We start from the raw sequence: 22,356 nt of genomic DNA, 5'->3' as shown, positions 1-22,356 counted from the left end.
GACAGCCAAACGACCTTCTGGGACATCCTTCTGGATGAAGCTGCAGTGGCAAGGGCCGAGGCAGAGGTGGTTATGGGCGATCAGACAGGCAGGCGAATGCTTAGGGGTGATCAGGCAGGCAAGCAGGTGAGCAGTTAGGAGCAGTGGTCCCAGATTGCGAGAGGACGCAGGCCGGGCTGAGGGACCCCCGAGTGCACGAATTCATGCACTGGGCCTCTAGTGTATTTATAAAATCGAATTAATGTCATAATGTTGTTTGACAAGTATAAAGTCGCATGGGGAAATAAGTAATATTAATGAAGAGCATCATGTTTTGACGGGCTCCATAATACAGACCTGCTAGGAAACAGAAATAATCACCTCAGCTCATCAGAGCAGTCACCCCAAGGGAAAGCTAGAGACCACTAACATGTCCTTTTGCTTTGAATCTTTTCTTCTAGAAGCCATGTGTCACTTTCAGTGTGAAAATAATATTGTTTATATAATACAATTAAACTACATATTGTTTTATAGTATAATGATTTTCGGCTCCTTAATGATATATCATTTTATAATTATTATTCAGCATTCAGCATTATCTGTACTTATATAGTCACTATATATTATTACATCATTATGTCATATCATCATTATATCATTATTAGTAATACTTATTATTATTCATTAACCATAATTATCATTAATCATTACTATCATTATGAATATCATTCATCATTAACAACAGCTTCAAATACAATACCCCTCTGACCATGACCTTCTCGATAGAGATTTTAGAAGCATCCAAATTCAAAAATAGCTATAATGAAAGATCAAGGCCCTCCTCCCTTGTCCTCATGGCAGACCTTGCCAATTGATCATGGCGTTCTTTACGAAGGATCAGACACAGCTCTAGAATCTGTCTCAACTCAGACTCCTGGCAGACACAAGTTGACTAGACTTAGCATACATGCTTGATGTATTTGCCATTCTGCCTTAGATGCCCACAGGTACATATACAAACCACCTGTCTGGGTCCTCCAAGAAGCAGATTCCAAGATGGGATTAGACGTGCAGAGATTTACTAGAGGAAATGACAGTGAGGGAAATGGAGAAGGAGCTGGTGGAGGAGCCATCAGAAGATGATGCAGGCCTGTCACCTCTGAAAGAAAAGAAAGAAGAAACTAGGAAGGTTTTTTTGGTTTTGTCTTTTTTACAGTTCTAAGCAAGTTCCAGCCAGGCTTCTGGACAGTCCATAAGCCAAAGTCACCCTACAGAGGCAGCCAGCATCTTACAGATATGAACATGCGTAGTACCCCTGCCACACTCGGGCATTGGCTGGGAGAGGCCATTGGGAAGCACAGCCTCAGTGCAAACGTGGTGATAGATTTCAGAGGCCCGCAGCTGGTCTGTGAGTCAATTAAGGGAAAACAGAGAGATGTGTTGTCGTGGCCACCACAGGCTTCTGTTTACGCTGCAAAGATCTACATCTCCTCCTAAGTTGGAGGACCACCTTCTCGTGGTCCCTACAGACCTTGATCCCTGAGGGAACAACTCAGAAAAGGGAAGTTGGTAAAATAAAGTACAACCCCTGGTGCTGCATTTGATCTCAGGGCCACAGCTGGAACTTTTTCTCTTCCTCCTCCACCATCATTCTAAATTACCCCTCACCCTCAGCCCTCACATTGGCAGGACTCGGCAGTTTACCTGGTGGTGTGACTCAGCCTTCGCTCGTGAGGGGTCTGATCTCTTGTAACCATACTGTTCTCAGGCCAAGATTACAGCACAGTTCCATTAGCAGATGCAATGGGGCTTGGAAGTACCAAGAGACTGCAAGAGGGAGCCATGTGGATTCCAGCCACATCTCTTTCTCCCAACACTATCTCCTCCTACTGATGTGGGTCAATTATGCTGGCCCAAGCTGCGATTCCTTTCCTAGCCTGCTGGTTCCTAGGCATGAGGAGTCCAAAGTGCCCAGGCAGCAGCTGTAACTGGCAAGAATGTCCCCCCATTTGGGGACCAGAACCTCCAATCCTGCAGAGCCCAGAGCTGAGGGGACAGGATAAACCAATAATATGCCTTTTACTTTGGAGAAGAAATCCTCACCATTGGATTTCCTAAAAACTTCACTGCAGTGGCAGGAGCCTGGATTTTCACAGGGTGCATTCTGGGGTTCCCGCTTCCCTCTGCCTCTCTATCCTTCCTCGAGTATAAGGACTAATGAGCCATGTGGCTTGCACTGTGGCAGAATCCTTTCCTACTGAGGGCAACTCAGAAATTTCCACTTCACTGAGTGCTGTCATTGCTTTTTCTCCATTTCTAAGAACCACCCTAGCAGTTTGCCCCATTCCCTGAGGTTCTTGTCAAGGTAAAAAAATCTTAGGTCCTGAGAAAGTTAAATTTCAGGTCCCTTATCAAGCACTCTCAAAATACAATCCAAGGTATATTTCTCTGGCTTCTGCCCGAACATGCTATTTCTTGCAGCTCTTCTGGAGTATAGTCTCTTTCCTTCTTTAATAATTCCCAGCATGTACCCACCAGGTTAAGGTGGGACTGAACCTGGTTCAGGCAAGGAGGAGCTAAGGGCAGCTACTAAAGGAAGCACCTGCTCCTGGTGAGGGAGCGGTCTCTGCAGCATCCTTGTTTGTTTGTTTGTTTGTTTGTTTGTTTGTTAATCCTCACCTGAGGCTATTTTGCCATTGACTTTTAGGGAGAGTGGAAGAGAGAGGGAAAGACAGAGAGAAACATCGATGTGAGAGAAACACATTGATTGGTTGCCTCCTGCACGCGCCCTGACCAGGGCCCAGCTGGGGAGAAGCCTGCACCAAGGTGCGTGCCCCTTGATTGGAATCAACCCGGGATCCTTGGTCCACATGTCAATGCTTAACACTGAGCTAAACACGCTGGAGCTCTGCAGCATTCTTTTAGCATGGTAGACGTGCTCTCTCCATTTAAAGGAAGGGTGGGACACCTCTGCAAACCTTAAGGATTTGGGGGTCAGGAGGCAGTCCTGCCAAGATAATATACTCAGAGGTGTCCATTTACAAGTCCCCATCCCACTTAGGGTCCCACTTTTCCCCAACCAGCACCCTGACCTTGGTATAACAGATCGGTCTTGGCTCAACATTCAAATATCTGGGGATCTCCGCACTTGTCTGAGTTTCTGCCTGTTCAACTGTGACTGCTCTTTCACACTACAGGAGGTAAGCTATCAAAAAGACCCTCTGGCTCCCACACTTCACCATTAACTTCCTGTTAGGGCTCTATAGCTCTCATTATTCCTGTGCTGGCATCAATATAGCTTAGCAATAACCAGTCGACCCTGCTGACTTTGAGGATATTGTTCTCCCCATAGCTCTCAAATGCCTTAATCATCACACCTGCAACAGCTTCTCCTTTGCCAGGTCATTTAGGAGTCACCATCAACGAAATCTTTAACACTTGAGTCACCACCTTAGGAAAGGGACTATGTCCCATCTATCAACCAGGTTAACATCCTTTTTGCCCACTGGATGGTCAGTGGGTCAGTCCCAAATCACAGTGTTTTCTTGGATCATTCTTGGTACCACTTGTGTTTGTCTAGGTCAATGGTCGGCATACTCATTAGTCAACAGAGCCAAATATCAACAGTACAACGATTGAAATTTCTTTTGAGAGCCAAATTTTTTAAACTTAAACTTTATACATAGGTACATTGTTATTAACTTAATTAGGGTACTCCTAAAGCTTAGGAAGAGCCACACTCAAGGGGCCCAAGAGCCACATGTGGCTCATGAGCCGTGGTTTGCTGACCACGGGTCTAGGTTATCTGAGAAGCAAAAGCTAAGAAAGAATTAGTTATGTAAGAAATTTATTGGGGTAAATGCTGGTGTGGGAAAATGAGGAGCTGGAGGAGGCTGGGAGAGCCATTGAGCCAATGCTGACCTGGCCCCTGTGAAGGAGAAAGGGAAGACCTCAGGCTGCAGCACTGTTCTAAGGAAGTTTTGGCAAGGCCCACAGAGAGTCCTCAAGCCAAGATGCCCTCAGAGCAGTCCTGTATCTTTCAGAAACAGGTCTACTTTCATTTCCCTGCCATGAGCAGGGGAAATGGGTTTTCGTGTGAACACCATGATGAAAGTCAGAGCACAGCAGCTGATGCTGTGGTTAATTATCCTGCAGTAGATCTGGGAGGCACATTCTCATGCCTCCCACACAAACACATAAAGGCCTTTGTGATCACAAAGAGCTCATCTCAGCCACTGATGAAGTGTTGATTTGAGAGAGGCGTAATTTTGATCCTTGGAAAAGAACTAACCTAATTGGAGTCTGAACTGACCAAGAGTAATAAACTTAAAATAATATCCTATATAATAAAAGGGTAATATGCAAATTGACCCTAACAGCAGAACCACTGGGAATGACTGGTCACTATGACACACACTGACCACCAGGGGGCAGATGCTCAATGCAGGAGCTGCCCCCTGGTGGTCAGTGCAGCACTGAGCTCTGCTCAGCCACACTCTGCTCAGGCTGATGGCTGCCAGCACAGTGGTGGTGGCAGGAGCCTCTCCCGCCTCCTCAGCAGCGTTAAGGATGTCCGACTGCAGTTTAGGCCTGCTCCCTGCTGGCAAGTGGACATCCCCTGAGGGCTCCCGGGCTGCCAGAGGGATGTCTGATTGCCAGCTTAGGCCTGATCCCCCAGGGAATGGGCCTAAGGCACCATGTGGACATACATCCCCCGAGGGGTCTCAGACTGCGAGAGGTCACAGGCCAAGCTGAGGAACGCCCCCTCCCCCCACACCAAGTGCACAAATTTTTGCGCACCGGGCCTCTAGTTTTAATATAATTGTCTAATCACTGTGCTGTACACCTGAAAACAATACAAAATAATATGGAAAGTAAACTGTAATTGAAATTTTTTTAATTTAAAAAATGTTTAACTTTTAAAAATATTTCAATATGCAAATATTTCTTTCAATATAAAAAACCCCTGCCGAGACCGGTTTGGCTCAGTGGATAGAGCGTCAGCCTGCGGACTGAAAGGTCCCGGGTTCGATTCCGGTCAAGGGCATGTACCTTGGTTGCAGGCACATCCCCAGTGGGGGGTGTGCAGGAGGCAACTGATTGATGTTTCTCTCTCATTGATGTTTCTGACTCTTTATCTCTCTCCCTTCCCCTCTGTAAAAAAAAATCAATAAAATATATTTTTAAAAAAATTATCCTTTGATTACATGGAAATTACTCTATATTCACTTTTTGTACAAATTTAGGGTTTTTTATTTTATTTATTTATTTTTTATTTTTATTTTTTATTTTTTTTATATTTTATTGATTTTTCACAGTCCACAGGCCGACACTCTATCCACTGAGCCAAACCGGTTAGGGCAAAGGATAATTTTTTAAAGATTTCCTATATGATGTAACCAATAGCAAACTTTGCTAGCATATTTCTTTAATAAAGAAATATAAAGGTCAAACTTTGCTAGCATATGTTTTTAATCATTTAAGTCTTTGATTTTACTTGATCACAAAAGTTATATATGTATTTTTAAATCAAATAGTACCTAAATGTATTACTTAATCTCACTCTTCAGAGATTACGCTTGTTAACAGTTCAGCGAATAGTCTTCCAAATTTACTTATATGCATATATTAACATATACATTAATTTTTAAACAAAAATTGTATTTGACTCTACTCAAGTACCCAATATCCAGATTATTTTCTTAACATTGCATTTTCTACTTCTCATAGGCGTTTTTTTCTCTATTTTAAACTGTACGCTTTAATGGTTTACTGCATTTACTATGCTGCATAACCATCACCACTATCTAATTCCAGAGTATTTTCACCTCCTCAAAAAGAAACCCTGTACCAATTCCTCCCTTCCCACAGGACTTGTCAGCTACTAACCTATTTTCTGACTCTATGGATTTGCCTATTGTAGACATTTTACACAAAAAGAATTATACAATCTGTGGCCTTTTGTGTCTGGCTTCTTTCACTTAGGATCCATAATGTTTTCCAGGTTAATCCACATTGTAGCATGTACCAATGCTTTATTCCTTTTTATATGTGTATAATATTCCATTGTATGCATATACTATATTTGTTGGTGGACATTTGGGTTATTTCCACTTTTGGACTATTTTGAATAATGCTGCTATAAAGACTCGTGTATGAGTTTTTACACATACACATGTTTTCAGTTCTCTTAGATATATGCCTAGGAGTGGAATTTCTGGGTCATATGGTAATTCTGTATTTAGTTTATTGAGGATCTTTTGTCCACAGTGGCTGCGCAATTTTCCATCCCCTTCAGTAAGCAAACTATTTTTTAAACTTAGGCATCTTTCAGTGTATAACGATTAAAAACATTATTTTAACAATTTTATATTCTATTGTATAAAGACATCAAATTTATTTAACTAATCCCCTAATAATGGGAATTGCATTGTTCTCAGTTACTTAACATTTCAACTAAGCTCTATTAAATATATTTTACAAATACTGTAACAAGTGAAGTTACTTCGTCAAAAGAGATGCATGTTTTAATTATTTTATTGAGATACTAGAGGCCCAGTGCACAAATTTGTGCACAGGTGGGATCGGGCCATCTGCCCTGATCAAGGCTGACTGGGCCAGGCCAGCCATGGGGGAGAGGTCATGGGTGGTTGGTTGGCCAGCCCTGCCCCTGGTTGGGATGGGGGTGTGTTTGGGGGTGGGGCCAGCCCGGGGGAGGGGTGGCAGGTGTTTGGCCAGCCAGCCCTGCCCCCTGGTCAAACTCCCAGTCAAGGGGACAATTTGCATATTAGGCTTTTATTATATAGGATAAGTGGCATAAAATACACTGTATATATTTAAAATGTACAATTTGGTAAGTTTGGGTTTGTATACAACCATGAAACCATCACTACAATCGAAATAATGAACATATTCACCACCTGCAAAAGTTCCCTTCCCATCTTCACACTCATCCTCATTCTTTCCCCAAGCCCCATGCAACCACTGACCTACTTTCCATCAATATAGATAAGTTTGCATTTTTTTAGAATTTTATATAAATTGAGTCACACAATAAATATACTCTTTTTTGTCTGGCTTCTTTCACTTAGCAAAATTATTTTGAGATTCACTCAAACTGTCGTATGTATCAATAGTTCATTTCTTTTATTGCTAAGTAGTCTTCCTTGTATTAATGTAGTAATTATTTTATTTATTAATCTATTGACGGACATTTGGGTTGTTTTCAGCTTTTGGATAGTATAAATAAAGCTGCTATGAAAAGTTGTATTCAAATATTGTTATGTACATTTACTTTCATTTCTCTTTAGTAAATACCTAGGAATAGAATGACTGGATCACATGGTAAGTATATGTTTATCTTCTTAAAAAACTGCCAAACTGTTCTCCAAAGTGCTGTTCCATTTTACATTCCCACCAACAATTCCTCCACATCCTCACCAATATTTGATATGATCAGTTTTTCTAAATTTCCCCATTTTTCCTATGAATATAGTATGGTACCATTTTCACAAAAAGAAGAAAAATACTATACATTTATATTTGCTTTCACATACAGAAAATATTACTGGAATGACATAGGAGAAACTGTTAACAACTGCTGCCTTAGGCAAGGAGAACTATCTGATAGATTAGGAAAGAGACATCTTTACTATACATACTTATTTTTTCTGAAACCGTGCACTATCAATTTAAAAATAAATTAAGGAAAAAAATGAATGTAACCAAAAAGAAAATTTCAAAAGAACAAGTCACTTATTCAAACAAAATTTCTCATCTCTAATTCCATACTCACAGAAGTGGCCACAAAAGCCCTTACCCATTCATCTTCAGGATCTTCAAAATTAGTTTCAAGCAAACTTAATTTATACAAGCTCTTCTCTCTCGCCTCACTACTTTTCCTTCCATATCTCCTTTTTGTCATTTCCAGTAAAGTTGTTTTTTTTTCTGATGCAATCCCACAGATCTTTTCATGATCTCTTTGGTTGTTTGTTTGTTTTACTTTGACCATTATCCCCATGACCATGGGCCTATAATAACCTAAGCTTCTTCCTCTTAGGAAGTGAGATGAGAGAAGATTAGAAACAATTATAATCTAACTAGAGGCCCGGTGCACAAATTCGTGTACCAGTGGGGTCCCTCGACCTGGCCTGTGGGATCGGGCCGAAACTGGCTCTTTGACATCCCCCGAGGGGTCCCGGATTGTGAGAGGGTGCAGGCCAGGCTGAGGGACCCCACCAATGCATGATTGGGCCAGGGAGGGACACGGGACCTGGCCAGCTAGGGAGGGATTACGGGAGGGCTCCAGGGCATGTCCAGCCCATCTCGCATCAGCCAGACTCCAGTAGCAAGCTAACCTACCGGTCAGAGCATCTACCCCCTGGTGGTTAGTGCATGTCATAGCGACTGGTCAACCAGTTGACTGTCTGCCCCCTGGTTGTCAGTGCACGGCATAGCAAGCAGTTGAGTGGCCTTAGCATATCATTAGCATATAACACTTTGATTGGTTGAATGGATGACTGGATGACCGGACACTTAGCATATTAGGCTTTTATTATATAGGATGTATTTTCTTTCCTCCTTTTTTGTTTCTCCTTCTTAGTGTCACTATCAATTCTAATGTTTTAATTTAATAGATTATCTCCAGTACTTATGACAGGGCCTAGCACATACTTGACACTCACTATTTATTGAATTGAATGAAAGAATGAAATGAGTAAATGAATGATACATCCTGCCCAGAGATGAGCTCATTTTTTCTGTGCAACCTTAAAAAAAATGCTCCCACTTCCAAATTTCAGGAGGTCCACAGCACCTGTATCTGTCCTAAAGATGATTTGGAGCTACCTTGCTCTTGGATGGAGAAATATGTTGTTAGATGCTTGCCACTATGGAGATATTTTGTCTGTCTTATTTTGTTATATTTTACTAGATCACCAGTTTATTATAAAAGAATATAACTCAGAAGTAGCCAAATGGAAGAGATACATAGATGGGGGAAATAGGAGAGAGCATTTATGCTTCCCTGGGTATACCCCTCTCCCTACTCATACCCCACATGTCCATCAAAGAAGTATTCCAGCCTGGTGTGGTTCAGTGATTGAACATCAACCTATGAACCAAGAGGTCACAGTTCGATTCCTGGTCAGGGCTCACGCCCGGGTTGCAGGCTCAATGCCAGCAAGGACTGTGCAAGAAGGCAGCTGATCAATGATTCTCTCTCATCATTGATGTTTCTATCTCTCCCTCTCCCTTCCTCTTTGAAATCAATTTAAACATTTTTTTTAAAAAAAAGGTAAAAAATCATATTCCAAATCCTATCCTTTGGAGGTTTTATGGAAACTCCATTACCTAAGCATGGTTGATTAAGTCATTGGTGATTGAACTCATCTCCAGCCCCTGTCCCCTCCCTGGGGGTGGAGGGTCTGGAAGTTCCAAATACCTAAACATGCACTTGGTTTTCCTGGCAACCAGCCCCCATCCACAAGGCTTTCCAAAAGTCAGGCCATTAACATAAACTCATGTGTCGTTAAAAAGGGCTTGTTATGAATGAGAGACACTTAACCACTCATATTACACTCTCATCACTTAGGAAATTCAAAGGGTTTTAGTAGCTCTGTGCCAAGAATGGGACAAAGACCAACACTATGGGGATATCCCACATAATTGCAGAGACTGCGCGCTGTGCTTTGAGTTTTCTCTGAATTCTCTAATCTCTCTGTCTCCCATTACTGCTGCGAGTCAAAGCAATTTGGCATGGTATGAACTAGTATGCATTCAACACCTCTCTCAAATCAGCTGGAAGGCTAGGGCTGCTAAATTGGAAAAATGTCCTTGTCTTTTAGGATGTCTATAACTTCTTGATTTGTAGGTGTCAGAGCAGAAGAGTGAAAATTTAAAAATTTCTTGACAGTTCTCAAAGGAGACCAGAGTGAAAGGTTAAAAACACCAACACCTACCAAACAGATTCAATGTCCTTCCCTCCATCTAACAAAGTGTAGCTACAAACAAAAGCTATGTCATCTTTCTATATATATTCTGTCCTCTGGCTCCTACCCAATAAGCAAAGGTCTACATACTGAAAATCACTAATTATACTCGGAATCCCCCAGATAGCAAAACAGCAAATATGTATTAGGAAAGAGCTTCAAGTTGAAGCCTGCTTTCTGTTTAGCAGAAAACACCCCCTCCTACTTAAGAAACTAGTATATCATTTCTTTATCACAGACCCATCATATGCTAAGACACTATGTTATTATTGCCTTTCACATAAGTGATTTTCTTTAACCTATCTCCTTTTGTGTATGTATTTGTTCGTTCATTGCACAACTGGTAGCAGGCAAAAAAAATCTAACAGAGATTTATCCCTCTGACTGGCCTGGGTCCTCACAATGTGGACAGAGACAATGAAAAGTGAGTGTAATCGGCTTTGACTTTCTGCAGATGGAGCATTGTTATTGAAATATAATTTCTTTCTCTATGTTGTAGTTCCTGGTTTTGCAGGATGGTTTGGTGTTTGGGCTAAAGCGAGATGCACAGCACCAGCCACTTCAATTCTCACTTGTTAATTATACTGGGAAACATCGCACCCTGTGTATGGATTTGAAATCACTGGCCACATTCCAACTTGTGAAAGATGAGTTATAAACAATCGCATGTCTCACCACTGAATAACACTAAATGCAATTATGTGGTTTTGCTATGTCAGTACTTAAAGTGGTATGTGCTCCTATGTGCAAATTTGTTGGGGGTTAAAGGGAAATAAAACAGGATGGCTCACAAACATCACTGAAATCTAATTTTAGAACATTTTCATCCCTTATAAAAGAAAATCCATACCCATCAGCTGTCAATTCCTATCCCCGAATCCCACTTCTCAGCCCTAGGCAATCTCTAATCTATTTTCTGTCTCTAAAGATTTGCCTGTTCTGGACATTTCATACCAAAGGAATCAAAGCTCATCCATGTTACAGCAAGAATCAGGACATTACTTAAAAAGAAAGCTTCTTAAATATCCAAAATAAATTCTTTGTGGGGTAATGAATAAAGTATATTGAAGGTAAACATGTAATTTAGTTATGCACAAAAATATCTTATTTTGGTTGTGTCAAGGTAGGGATTTTTTTTTTATTTGCACATTTTGATAGACAGCTGTATAATTTAAGTTCCGAAAACTATAATTAAAGAGAAAGACTAAAGCAAGCAGGACATGTTTTATACCTTAAATTTGGTAATATGTTTCTCCATGTCTGACAATTCATGGATATCATGGAAAGTTAACAGTTTTAGTGCACTAACACAGAGAAAATCTGAAGGACTGAAAGAAAATGAGTGCTTGAAAACTGATGCAGAGATTGATTTTCTTTAATCAAATACCAAGCAGAGGTCTGAAAACCCATTTTAGAGCAAGAATATTCAGTTGCCTCATAAATAATGCAAGGTCATAGGCTTTCAGTTGTGTAAAGGAACGTGAAAAATATCATGCCAACTGGCAGCTGCCCTGAGGGCACCAGGCAGCGATAATATCTTTCAGCAATTCGCCCCTAACTCTTCTCAATTTTTCATAGGGCCCTTCATGGTTCTTTGCTCTTACCTTCCTTTGACTTTCAGTTGCCTTCTCTCCCTATCCTTGAGCTGCTCTTCTATCACCTGATGCATCTTGCAGGGAGAAATTGAATACAAGTAACCAGGCACAAAATGCCCAAGTGATTTATCCAGAAGCCTAAGTGACAACAGCATTGTGGTGGGCTTTGCTGGGCTGTACACTAGGCCAACAAAGCTTTGATGAAGGCTTCAGCAAATCAGGAATGCCAGAAAAAATAAAAAAATAAAAAATGTATGTTTAATGTTATCCTCCCTCCCCTTCTTATTTCTTTCCCTTCCTTCCCACTTCCCTCCACCCTGGCCTTTCTTTCTTTCTTGTTTCCAGATGCTCTAGCCACTCTAGAGAGACAAGGATCCTCTTAGTCTAAGACAGTGGTTCTCAACCACTCTAGCCCTTTAAATACAGTTCCTCCTGTTGTGACCCAACCATAAAATTATTTTCGTTGCTACTTCATAACTGTAATGTTGCTACTGTTATGAATCATAATGTAAATATCTGATATGCAGGATGGTCTTAGGCAACCCCTGTGAAAGGGTGGTTTGACCACCAAAGCGGTCGCGACCCATAGGTTGAGAACCATGGTCTAAGACACCATTCATACAGGTACATACATCAGGATTCTGTCGATTTTTCTATGTTCTACCTGCAGGTATGGAGCGCATCTAAAATATTTCACCAATCAATAAATCTTGAAATTACCCATTTCTAACTCACTTCCTGCTATTTAACAAGTCATGTAATTATACCAGTAAACAGTCATTCTGACACTCACTCTACTAAATAGTAGAGCAACTATGCATCACAGAAACACCATCTGTGCAGGAGAGCCACCTCTGGTAATCTCCTATCAGAATGCACTTAGGTTGCAGTTTAATCTAAATAACAAACATGTTATAAAACTCATTTTATGCTGAGTTATCTTCAAGCAAACTACAGACATCCTAACATAAGAACTGCACCATAAACTTTCCCTCCCCTTGAATCTCAAGTCCCCATCTGAGTCTGATTTGTGAGCTTCTGTATACCATGCACAGCATGCAGGTTTTTCCACAGGGACTCACGTCAGAGGAGTTCAGGGATGTTCTCCATATGAATATGGTGAAGGGCAGGATGAACAGCAGCAAAAGCCAGGAAAGTCAATCCTCCTTTCCTTTGCCCCCACATTCAATCAGTTGTCGAATCCTGCCATGATTAAGTTTTGCTTCTTCCAAGTACTTTCATGGCCAGTAACCTAGTTTGGGCCCATCACCCTCATTGGACTCTGCTAAAGCACAATGACTACATCTAACCAGACTTTCACACAGTAGGTGCTCAACAAATACATCAGGGAATGAATCAACTGAATTACAAAGCAGAATCAAAACCAGAAAATGTGTAACAAATAAAGCAGGAGTAATCACATTAGCATTGTCCTTCAATGTATTTAAGAAACAGCACTGCAGATTTCAATGGAGAAATCAAACTTGTTACATAATAATGCAAATATACACGGAGGTATACCTATTAAAATTCATTGTTTAGAAAGCTGTCTGATGACATCAATACAAGAGTTAGGTTGCTATTTGCTTCCATAAGATTGCTTTAATGGGAACATGTACAAAAAGTGTCCAGTTGTTCAATAAATTATTACTGAGTACCTACTATCTGTTAAGCACTATTGAAAGAGCTAAGAAAGCGAGTCCTCAGGCCGAGGCTCTATCCACTGAGCCAAACCAGGGAGGGCTGGAAAATGTTTTGTCAGCTCCTCAACGTGTTAAATCATAGAGTTACCATATGACCCAAAAGTTTCACTTCTAGGTACATACTCAAGAGAAATGGAAACATGATCACACAAAATGTTGTACATAAGGTTCATAGCAGTGTTATTCATAAGAGCCCCAAACTGGAAACAACCCAAATATTTATCAACTGATGAATGGATAAACAAAATGTGGTATACCCATACACTAGACTATTATTCGCCAATATAAAGAAACAAAATACCAGGACATGAAATAACATACATAAAACTTTAAAATGTTATGTTAAGTGAAAGAAACCAGTCACAAATGACAGGATATTATAACTGCATTTATGTGCAATGTCCCCATTGGCATATCCCTGGAGGCATATCCATACAGAAAGCAGATTAGTGACTGCCCGGGGCTAGGGCTAGGGTGGGAGGACAGGGAGGCAGCCCTGGGAAAGGGAGGCTGTTGGAGTCCAGCCCCAGCAGGTCCAGGGGTTCCCAAAGGTGTGGACAGAGTCGGCGAAGAAGGAAGGACACGGAGACAGCGTTCAGTTGATCAGCAGCCTAGCCAGGATCTCCAGCAAGTTCTGTCTTTCATTGTCTTGTTACAACTGTATTTATACCAGTTGATTTTAATCCTGTCAATTTCTATTCCAAAGGTTAGGGCGTTTCTTATCTCCATTCCAGGGAGTAAAGGTTATGTAGCTTAAGGGTGATTGTTCATAGTTAAAGTGATTAACTACCCGCCTGGCATTTAGTTAAGGGGTTTTATTCCCACCCTAACTTCAGGGGAAAATCCCTACCTGGGGAAACAACCTTTCTCGGAGAGGTGACCTTGGTTAAAACACATAGCACCAAGAAAGGGGAGCAAACATATTAAGAACAGTATGCCATATGTGCCAGGTCCCTTGAAGCATATGCTGTGCAGATGTTTCTTCCCTGCAGCGACTGTGTCATGCAGCAAGGATAGACAGGCTTCCGGCAGGAGGAGAATATTAAGGGGTATGGGTTTCTCCAGTGTTGCTCAAGTCCTATAATCAGCTCCTCTCGGAGGGGGCGTGGCTAGGCCCTGAAGGGGGCGTGGCTGGGCTCTTGGGCGGGAAGGTGCCAGCTTAAAGCCAGGCTGCAGAGGTCCGCGCTGCTTACTGCGCCAGGCATGGAGGACGAGTACGCTTGCCTCTGCGGCCCGGGCCCTTCGCGAGGATGCCAGTGTCGCCAGCAGCGCCTGGGACCAGCTGCGATGGTGGCGGCCGACAGTAAGCCGGCCCCAGCCCCTGAAGGGCAGCACGTGGAGGCGGACATGGCGGCTCGGTCCTCCGCGGGGAGTGGAGGGATCAGGAGCCCCATGCCACCCCGGCCGCCCCCACGCTGCTCGCTGCAGCACCTGCCTCCCGAGCTGCTGGTGGAGATCTTCGCCTCGCTCCCCGGCACCGACCTGCCCAGCCTGGCCCAGGCCTGCACCAGATTCCGCAGCATCCTGCACACCGACAGCATCTGGAGACGGCGCTGCCGGGAGGAGTACGGCGCCGTTGAAAACTTGAGGAGCCCGGGGACGATGGCTGTGTCTTGTCGAGAACTCTATGCCAACTTGCTCCACCCATGCAGGCACATTTTGGGATTGTGGCAGCCAGATAACTGGCCCTATGGAGGACTGCTGTATGTAGTGGTGGAGGGCCCATGCGTTGTGGGTCGCACGTACCTGCCTCTCCATGACCCCCGCGTGGATGACTCCTTGCAGTTCAAGCCCGCGTTTAGAATTCGCCTGGCAGAGGGGAAATCGCCCACAGTGCAGTGCACGTACGGCCGCCGAGGGCCCCACAGCTGCCACGTGCAGATTCGGGAGGACGGGCTCTCCACCCAGTGCAACCTGACGCACCACCACAGGATGCCTGGTGGGAGCCGAGAGGATTTACGCGCGTGGCTGCGGGAAGAATGGGGGCAGACGCTCGAGCACATTTTCCGGGAGGACAGGCTGCGGTTCGTCCTGATGAAGCTCATCGACCATCAGTATGACGACTGCCGGAACTACCGCCGCATCTACCTCTCCCCGAGCCACCCGGAGGACCTCATCAGGCCAGGCCTCTTCAAAGGCACCGACCATGCCTACAACAGCCTAGAGGTTGTCATGCTCAGCTTCCATGGGAAGCATGCCAGGGCCACGAAGATCACGGGTGACCACCACGTCCCTGCTGGGCAGCAGATGATAGACATCCACCTCAGCCGCCGCATCCAGCTGCCCGATGATATCTTCAGCAATTTCAACAAGTACTCCCGCCTGGTCCAGGAGGTTCAGGAGCAGGTGATCCAGGAGCAGCAGCAGCAGCAGCAAGAAGACGGGACTGAGGACGGCGAGGGCCATGGCCGGCTGAGCCCTGCGCAGCCCCGTGTCGGGGAGTCCGGGACTGCAGCTTTGGAGGAGCAGCCTGTCCAGTTTGTCCTGCCTGCGGGCGTGAGCTCCAGGGACCAGAACTACCCCCGAGCCTGCAGGATGTGTTTCTACGGCGTGGGCATTGTTGCTCGCTCTGGCTCCGCCTACCCCCAGCGCATCCCTGGAGCCTTCATCCTGTTCGATGAAGACCACTTCGGGTTCATGTGGCAGGAACCCAATTGCCTCAGCCTGTACAGCAGAGTCCAGGTCGCCTTCCAGAATGCGGAGGCGCCATCCCCGCAGGCTTTCCAGGACATGCTGGAGAACATTCAGTCCCCACCGCCTGGCGGCCCCTTCCTTGCCCAGAGGCAACAGCGGGGAGAAGAGGCTTCAGAGGAAGAGCAGCTTCGTGCGCTTTTGGAGGTTTGACCTTCTGACCAGATTACCCACCGTCTTGTTTATCTGGTTGTTTGTTTTTAATCCCCTCCCGAGGAGATTTCTCCATTGATTATTTTTTAAATAAATCTTTATTGTTCCGATTATTACAGTTGTTCCCCATTCTCTCCCCCCACCCCCCCATAGCTCCCCTCCACCCAGTTCCCACCTCTCCCCGAACGGGTCTGGGACCTCAGAATCCCGCCCCAAACAAGCTCAGTGGATTCGAGAGTTTGTAACCCCTTCCGATTGAAAAAAAACCACGCATCCAGTTGCAGCCTGCCTGCCAAGTGACTGGTACCTCTGTTCTTGGCGCCTCTGCATTTCCTACTCAGTCTCAATGCGCTTCTTTTTTTCCTTCCAGTTGTAGAACTTCCACTGGGCCAGCTTTCCCATGGTTCTGAATGATAGCTGTTTGTCTTATAGTTGGTAGTTTCAATGTTGTCCATTGATTTTTGGAAAATGGAAGAGAGAGGGAAAGGCAGAGAAATATCCATGTGAGAGAAACACATAGATTGGTTGCTTCCTACATGTGCCCTGACCAGGACCGGGCCTGGACAGGCCTGCAACTGAGGTAGAATCCAACCCTAGACCTTTCAATCTGCAGGCCCAGGTTCTATCTACTGAGCCAAACCAGTTAGGGCTGAGCATGTCTTTTTAAAAAGAAAGAAAAAAAGAAAAGATCCTAAAATTAGATAGTGGTAATTGTTAGATTGTTACAACTCTAAAAATAATAGTAAACACTGAATTGTATACTTTAAAAGGGTGGATTTTATAGTATGTGAATTATATCTCAATAAAGCTGTTATTAAAAATAAAAGAAAGAAAAAGGAAAAAAAAGAAAGAGCTAAGAAAGCAATGGTGAATAAGACAGGAAGCAGTCTCTGCTCTCGTGGAACTTACATAGATTTACATCAAACTGTTAATGTTCCTTCTGTTCTCTTATAACTTTGATTATCACCAGCTCAAAATGGAAACTGTTGGAAACGTAAAACCCCTTTTGCTAAATTGTGTTAAAGTGTATAAGTGATGGGCAAACAGGATTTGTGTTATGAAAATCTGCTTCCAAACCAGTTTTTCAAGGGTAGATTCTTTCCTATTCTATTGTCAATCCCGAATGAGGTCTAAGTCATTCATTCATTCATTCATTCATTCATTCATTTTTAAATTGTTTTTAATGCTCTGGAGCTTACATTCTAGAGACAGACAATAAACAAAAATTTGTCAGGTGATAAGGAGTGCTATGAATGAAGGGAAAATAAAGTAGAATGTGAAGAATAGGGAGTGCGGGGGTTGGGACTAATCCCAGGCCTTAGGGAAGGTCCCTCAGGTATGTTGAATTTACATAAGACTTGAAGGAAGTGAGGATTTGGAAGAAAACAGCATTTTTGGCGGAGGGAACAGCAAGCCCAAAGTCCTTGAGGCAGAATTGTCCCTGGGATGTTTAAGGAACACCAGGGAAGTCTGTGTAGCTGGAACAGAGTTAATAAGGGAGAGAATTATAGATGAGATCAGAGGGTTGATGGGGGAAACAGGGCAGGTCAATGGTGATGTCGAAATCCATCATAAGGACTTTTACTCTGAGTAAAGGCTTTTACTGGAGAGTTTTAAGCATGTGTCACTATTTGACTTACATTTTAATAGGATCCAGCAGATCACAAGTGGGTAAGGTGGAAGCAAAGAAAACTGTTAAGAGCCTTTTGTAATAACCCAGGCAAGAGAAGACAGTGGCTTGAACCACAGTAGCAGTGGAGATGGTATAAGTGGAAGGACCATAAATATGTCCTGGAAGTGGAGCCACCAGGGTTTGGAAAATATCTTATATAATAAAAGCCTAATATGCAAATCAAATGAATAGCAGAATGACCAGTGGAGCTACCGATTGTTATGACGCACATTGACCACTAGGGGACATATGCTTAACGCAGGAGCTGCCCCCAGCCCACAGGCCCCAGGTCAGCCAACGTGGGTGCCAGTGGGGGGCCCCCCAATCGCCCTGCTGGTCACCCCACAGAGGGAGGTCACCGGCGATGGTGGTGGTAGGGTGATTGGGGCTGGGGGCTGGCCAGCAAGGGAGCCAGTGCTGGCCCCAGATCACCCCACCGGAGCGAGAGGCACCAGGCTGGCCAAGGTGGGTACCAGTGGGGCCCCCCCACCCCCGATCACCTTGCTGGTCGCTCTACAGATCGGCCCTGATTGCCAGCCAGGCCTAGGGACCCTACCCACGCACAAATTTTGTGCATCTAGCCTCTAGTATGAGATATAATATATCTAAATATATAATGCACATGGACACAGACAATAGGGTGGTGACGGCCTGGGGCAGGGGGTAAGGGAAGGTTAGGAGAGGTTAATGGTGGGGAAAGGGACATTTGTAATACTTTCAACATAAAGATTTAAAAAACATTTTAAATAAAGATACAAAGCTATTTTATATGTTATATATGTGAAATATAACAACATAGTAACTTTGAATTTGGCATTCTAAATACTTCTTGTACATTATCTCATTTTTCTTCTTTGTCAGATAACCTAAGTATCTATGTTACTATATTACTCCAAGTATACAGATATAGAACACCTAAGTAATGGGTTGGCATGCCCAAATTTAAGACGCATTATGTCTTACTCTTATTCTAAACTTATTTTCTTTTCATATACCATGCCCAACCGCATCAACACCATCATCCGAAAGTATGTTACACATGTTGTAAAAAAATTACATAAATGGATGGGTATTACTTCCAATTTTAGGGACTTTCAAACATAAAAACTGTCTTGTGCAATCTTCAAAATGATATGAGTAAGTGGTATAAAATAGTGATGGTGAAAGTGTTTTCAAAAGATGACTCTTTAAGAAAAATAGGTTATTTGTCATTTTTGGCCCATCATGATTGGGTTTTTACTATCAACTCACATAGATTTGTAGGCATTTGCAAGTTAAATTTTCATAAGAATGAGCTCTTCTCTGGCATGTTTTACATATGTCTTTGAAGCTCACCAACCTGGGTTCATATTCTGGCTCTGCTGCATGTGTGATACTGGGCATGTCCTCACTGTACAACAAAGACAATGATAGCACCTACTTCATTAGGTTTTTGGAGATTACACAATGTGCTCACCATAAACACTCAATAAATAATATCTTCTATCACCATCTTCAAGTTAGCAGCGTCTGTGTAGGTGAATCTTCAAATCTTTGTTTCCACCCAATGCACAAACAACCATTCATTGCAGTTAATTAGTTTTTAAAAAATCATTTGACCTAGTCCAGACAAAGCACCAGTTATCTGGTAGATTTTCTTCCCCCCACTGCCTTTCAATAGATTATTTTTGACCTTATATAGGAATAGACAATGGAAAAGAACTTTTTTTTCCCCTTCCAGCAGTGTTTTCTCTCTTTGTGAAAATTGCTACCAACAGGAATTATCGCTTAAACAGCAAGGGATGGCTCTCCTCTTTCAGGGCAACCCCTGCTTGTTCTGGACATTAACAGCCCACTGACTAGGTAGCAATGGAAACAGGTCAGTGTACTGCTTAGCATTTGAATTTGAGGCTTTCTCTCACTTCACTAAATAGTAGAAAGATGCTGCAGCAAAGCCAACTCAATTGTTTATCGTTGGAAGTGAAGTTTTTGAGGTGACATCGGGAAAAGAATTCCCTGAGCGCCCGCCCCCCCCCCCCCACCCCCACCCCCCCACCCCCCCCCCCGCCCAAGGGAGGTTGGGGTATTGTGGAAAGTTTTATTGATGATGTAAAATTAAGGGGGTTCCCCTCCAAGGTCCCATCTCTGTCTGTCTCGCCACAGAAGAAGTCCAATCTCCTCGTCAGCAGGGCTAGAATTAAGGCCACTGCCCAGAATTTCTCCTCCATATTAAACTCCAGTCTAGTCCAGAATTCTGCTAGCTTACCTTGTGTTCCCAGCTGCAGTCCATTGCATGGGGGGTCCGCATGGCCATGGGCCATGCTGCTGCTTAAGGCCACATGGCAGGAAAGTACGTGGTGGGCAAGTGTGGGTCATGGAGAAAGAGAGTGAGAGGGAAGGGAACAAGGGGCACAAGAGAGAGGGAACTCTTTGTTTGCGGATTTTACCCTTCAAAGATTCTGTGAGCTTGCATTGGGGCCCGCCTCCCTAGCCAGTGATACTTTCCCAGGTTAGACAGACAGGCAAGCACCTTCTCTACAGGTGCTTTTTTTTTTTTTTTTTTTCACCACCAGCATCCCCTTTAATAAAACGTGGAAGGTTGTATGACAGGGAAAGGGGAGTGAAATATGACCATTTACAACCACACAAAAACCTCTGTACATGTCTAGAGCCTGGCAGAGGGGAAGGCAGCAGGGCAGCGGTGGGCAGAGCCAGCCCTATTTGTAGAGGATGTCGTAGTGTCCAGGCTGGTAGAGAAGGTAGACCTTGGGCTCGGAGCCCTCGGGGAAGATGTGCTGGGTTGGTGGTGCAGCCCTCGCCGCGGTCCATGTACTCCACCTGGATGGAGACGTTGAGGGCCTGGGCCAGCGCGATGATGTGGATGTGATCGCTCTCCTTGCACATGGGCTCCACCTCCTGCTGGCAGAACTCCTCGACAGTGCGCCCACCCTCAATGAAGTGCTCGAAGAACTTGCTCTCCCGCTGCAGGTAGCCAGAGGTGAGCAGCCGCAGGTAGACCACCAGGTAGTCCGAGGTGCTCTGGTCGTTGAAGGAAGCCAGTAGGTCGGCTACTGAGGTCTGCTTCTCCACCTGCTCGATCAGGTCCATGAACGTGTTGTGGAAGTCCTCAATTGTGAACTCGGTGAAGTCCTGGGACACCAGGTCTTCTTTGCTCTTGGCAGACACAGCCTTGAACCTCTGCAACTCCTTGCTGTCATCCAGCAGCGCCTCCAGGTGGGAGAAGCCGGGGGCTCGGTAGAAGCAGCTCCCTTCGGGCCCGGTCTTGCAGATGTACGAGTACTTTTTGTGGAGGTCCTTGATCTTCTGTTGGTAGATATTGTCGTCCTCAGCATACTCCTTGTACAGGACCGAGAGCTCCAGCCGCTCCGAGACCAGGACTTTACTGCCCATGCACCCATCTCCCCCTTTGCTCAATCCCTACCTCCAGCGATCTGCGAGGAATGGGTGGGTGGTCCTCAAGGGAGCATGAAGCTATAACTTCCTGGTGAAGCTGCCCAGATGACCATGCTTATAATGTGTGGCCTCCCCATTGCTCATTTTCTATTATTCATATTAATAAACTAATTATATGATAACACACTCATTGCAAAAACAAACAGAAAACCCAGAATATATCTCCGCCTCAAGAAAGCTTTACTTTCTGCCCAATTTTCCTTGAAAAGATGATTTCAAACAAATTCACTCTTACTATGAAAATAAAGAAAGTTTATTTTGCCCTTTGACTCGTGTGTTCTGTGGATTTCTTAAACAAAATGCAAGCTATAGCTACCATCTCTCTTTCTTTGCCCTGGCCCATGGTGTGGCTCAGTTGGTTGGGTGTCACAGGAGGCTTTCAGTTTGATTCTGGGTCAAGGTCACATGCCTGGGTTGTGGGCTCAATCCCCTGTAGGGGGTGTGCCAATCAATGTTGTGATTTCACCTCTCTCTCTCTCTCTCTCTCTCTCTCTCTCTCTCTCTCTCTCTCTCTTTCTCTTCTTTCCCTTCTTCTCTCTAAAAATCAATAAACTGTTCTTTAAAAAAAAGAAGAATGCCACTCTTTAATGGGTTGTACCTTATAATCAATGTTTCATGCTAGGGAGAGGAAATAGCAACCATTCTGAATGATAAATTTAATCCCAAACATCAGCCTTTGAGTCAGAAAACGTCCCATCTTTCAAACTTATGGAAGTAAGGATGAATGTCATTTCTTAAGAAATCTCACCTTAAGTCTTTATTCTTCACTTCTCTGCATCTTTTCCCCAAAAGCAAAATCTCAGCTTGACAAATTTCTCACTTGGAAACTGTTCATTCACAGTATTTACAACTTGTTTTCAGGATAAACTACTGTATCCCTGACATAAGTATTTGTTACATAAAAATAATGCTGAATGATTTCTTGGTTTTTGAAAGGAAGATATGTGCAATGTAGGCATTTAATCAAAGAGAATTATGAAAGAGAAATCACTCCACCTGAATACTTGTAAGCAAACAATGCAATCTTGCAATTACTATTCTTCTACTTGCTTGAAAGTGATGATTTATTAAAGACAATGTAAGGGGAACAGTTCATACCTATGCTAAACACTTGCTAAAAT

General features: G+C 43.7%; 2 protein-coding genes and 1 pseudogene across 3 annotated transcripts in view; 2 read left to right on the top strand and 1 right to left on the bottom strand.

The window, feature by feature from the left end:
- PURG (purine rich element binding protein G) overlaps window positions 1-7,705 on the top strand; it is a 42,158-nt gene extending 34,453 nt beyond the window's left edge. Inside the window, exon 4 of the mRNA XM_081083051.1 lies at window positions 7,290-7,705. The gene's annotated coding sequence lies outside the window, so the exon portion shown is untranslated. The remainder of the gene's footprint in view (window positions 1-7,289) is intronic.
- A 6,708-nt stretch (window positions 7,706-14,413) lies between these two features.
- LOC308514392 (F-box only protein 31-like) lies at window positions 14,414-17,402 on the top strand. The gene has a single exon (XM_081084561.1). It carries the CDS (start codon window positions 14,470-14,472, stop codon window positions 16,108-16,110), a length of 1,641 nt encoding a protein of 546 aa, XP_080940687.1. The 5' UTR covers window positions 14,414-14,469; the 3' UTR covers window positions 16,111-17,402.
- A 2,980-nt stretch (window positions 17,403-20,382) lies between these two features.
- Window positions 20,383-21,420, bottom strand: LOC308514130 (ubiquitin thioesterase OTUB1-like; annotated as a pseudogene). Its single transcript has one exon. The product of its transcript is annotated as a ubiquitin thioesterase OTUB1-like (transcript).
- Between the last annotated feature and the right edge of the window lie 936 nt (window positions 21,421-22,356).

This window comes from Myotis nattereri (assembly GCF_964212035.1).
Source record: "Myotis nattereri genome assembly, chromosome: 2".
NCBI lineage: Eukaryota > Metazoa > Chordata > Mammalia > Chiroptera > Vespertilionidae > Myotis > Myotis nattereri.
Note: the sequence above shows the minus strand (reverse complement) of the source record. Positions and strands in the feature narration are given on the sequence as shown.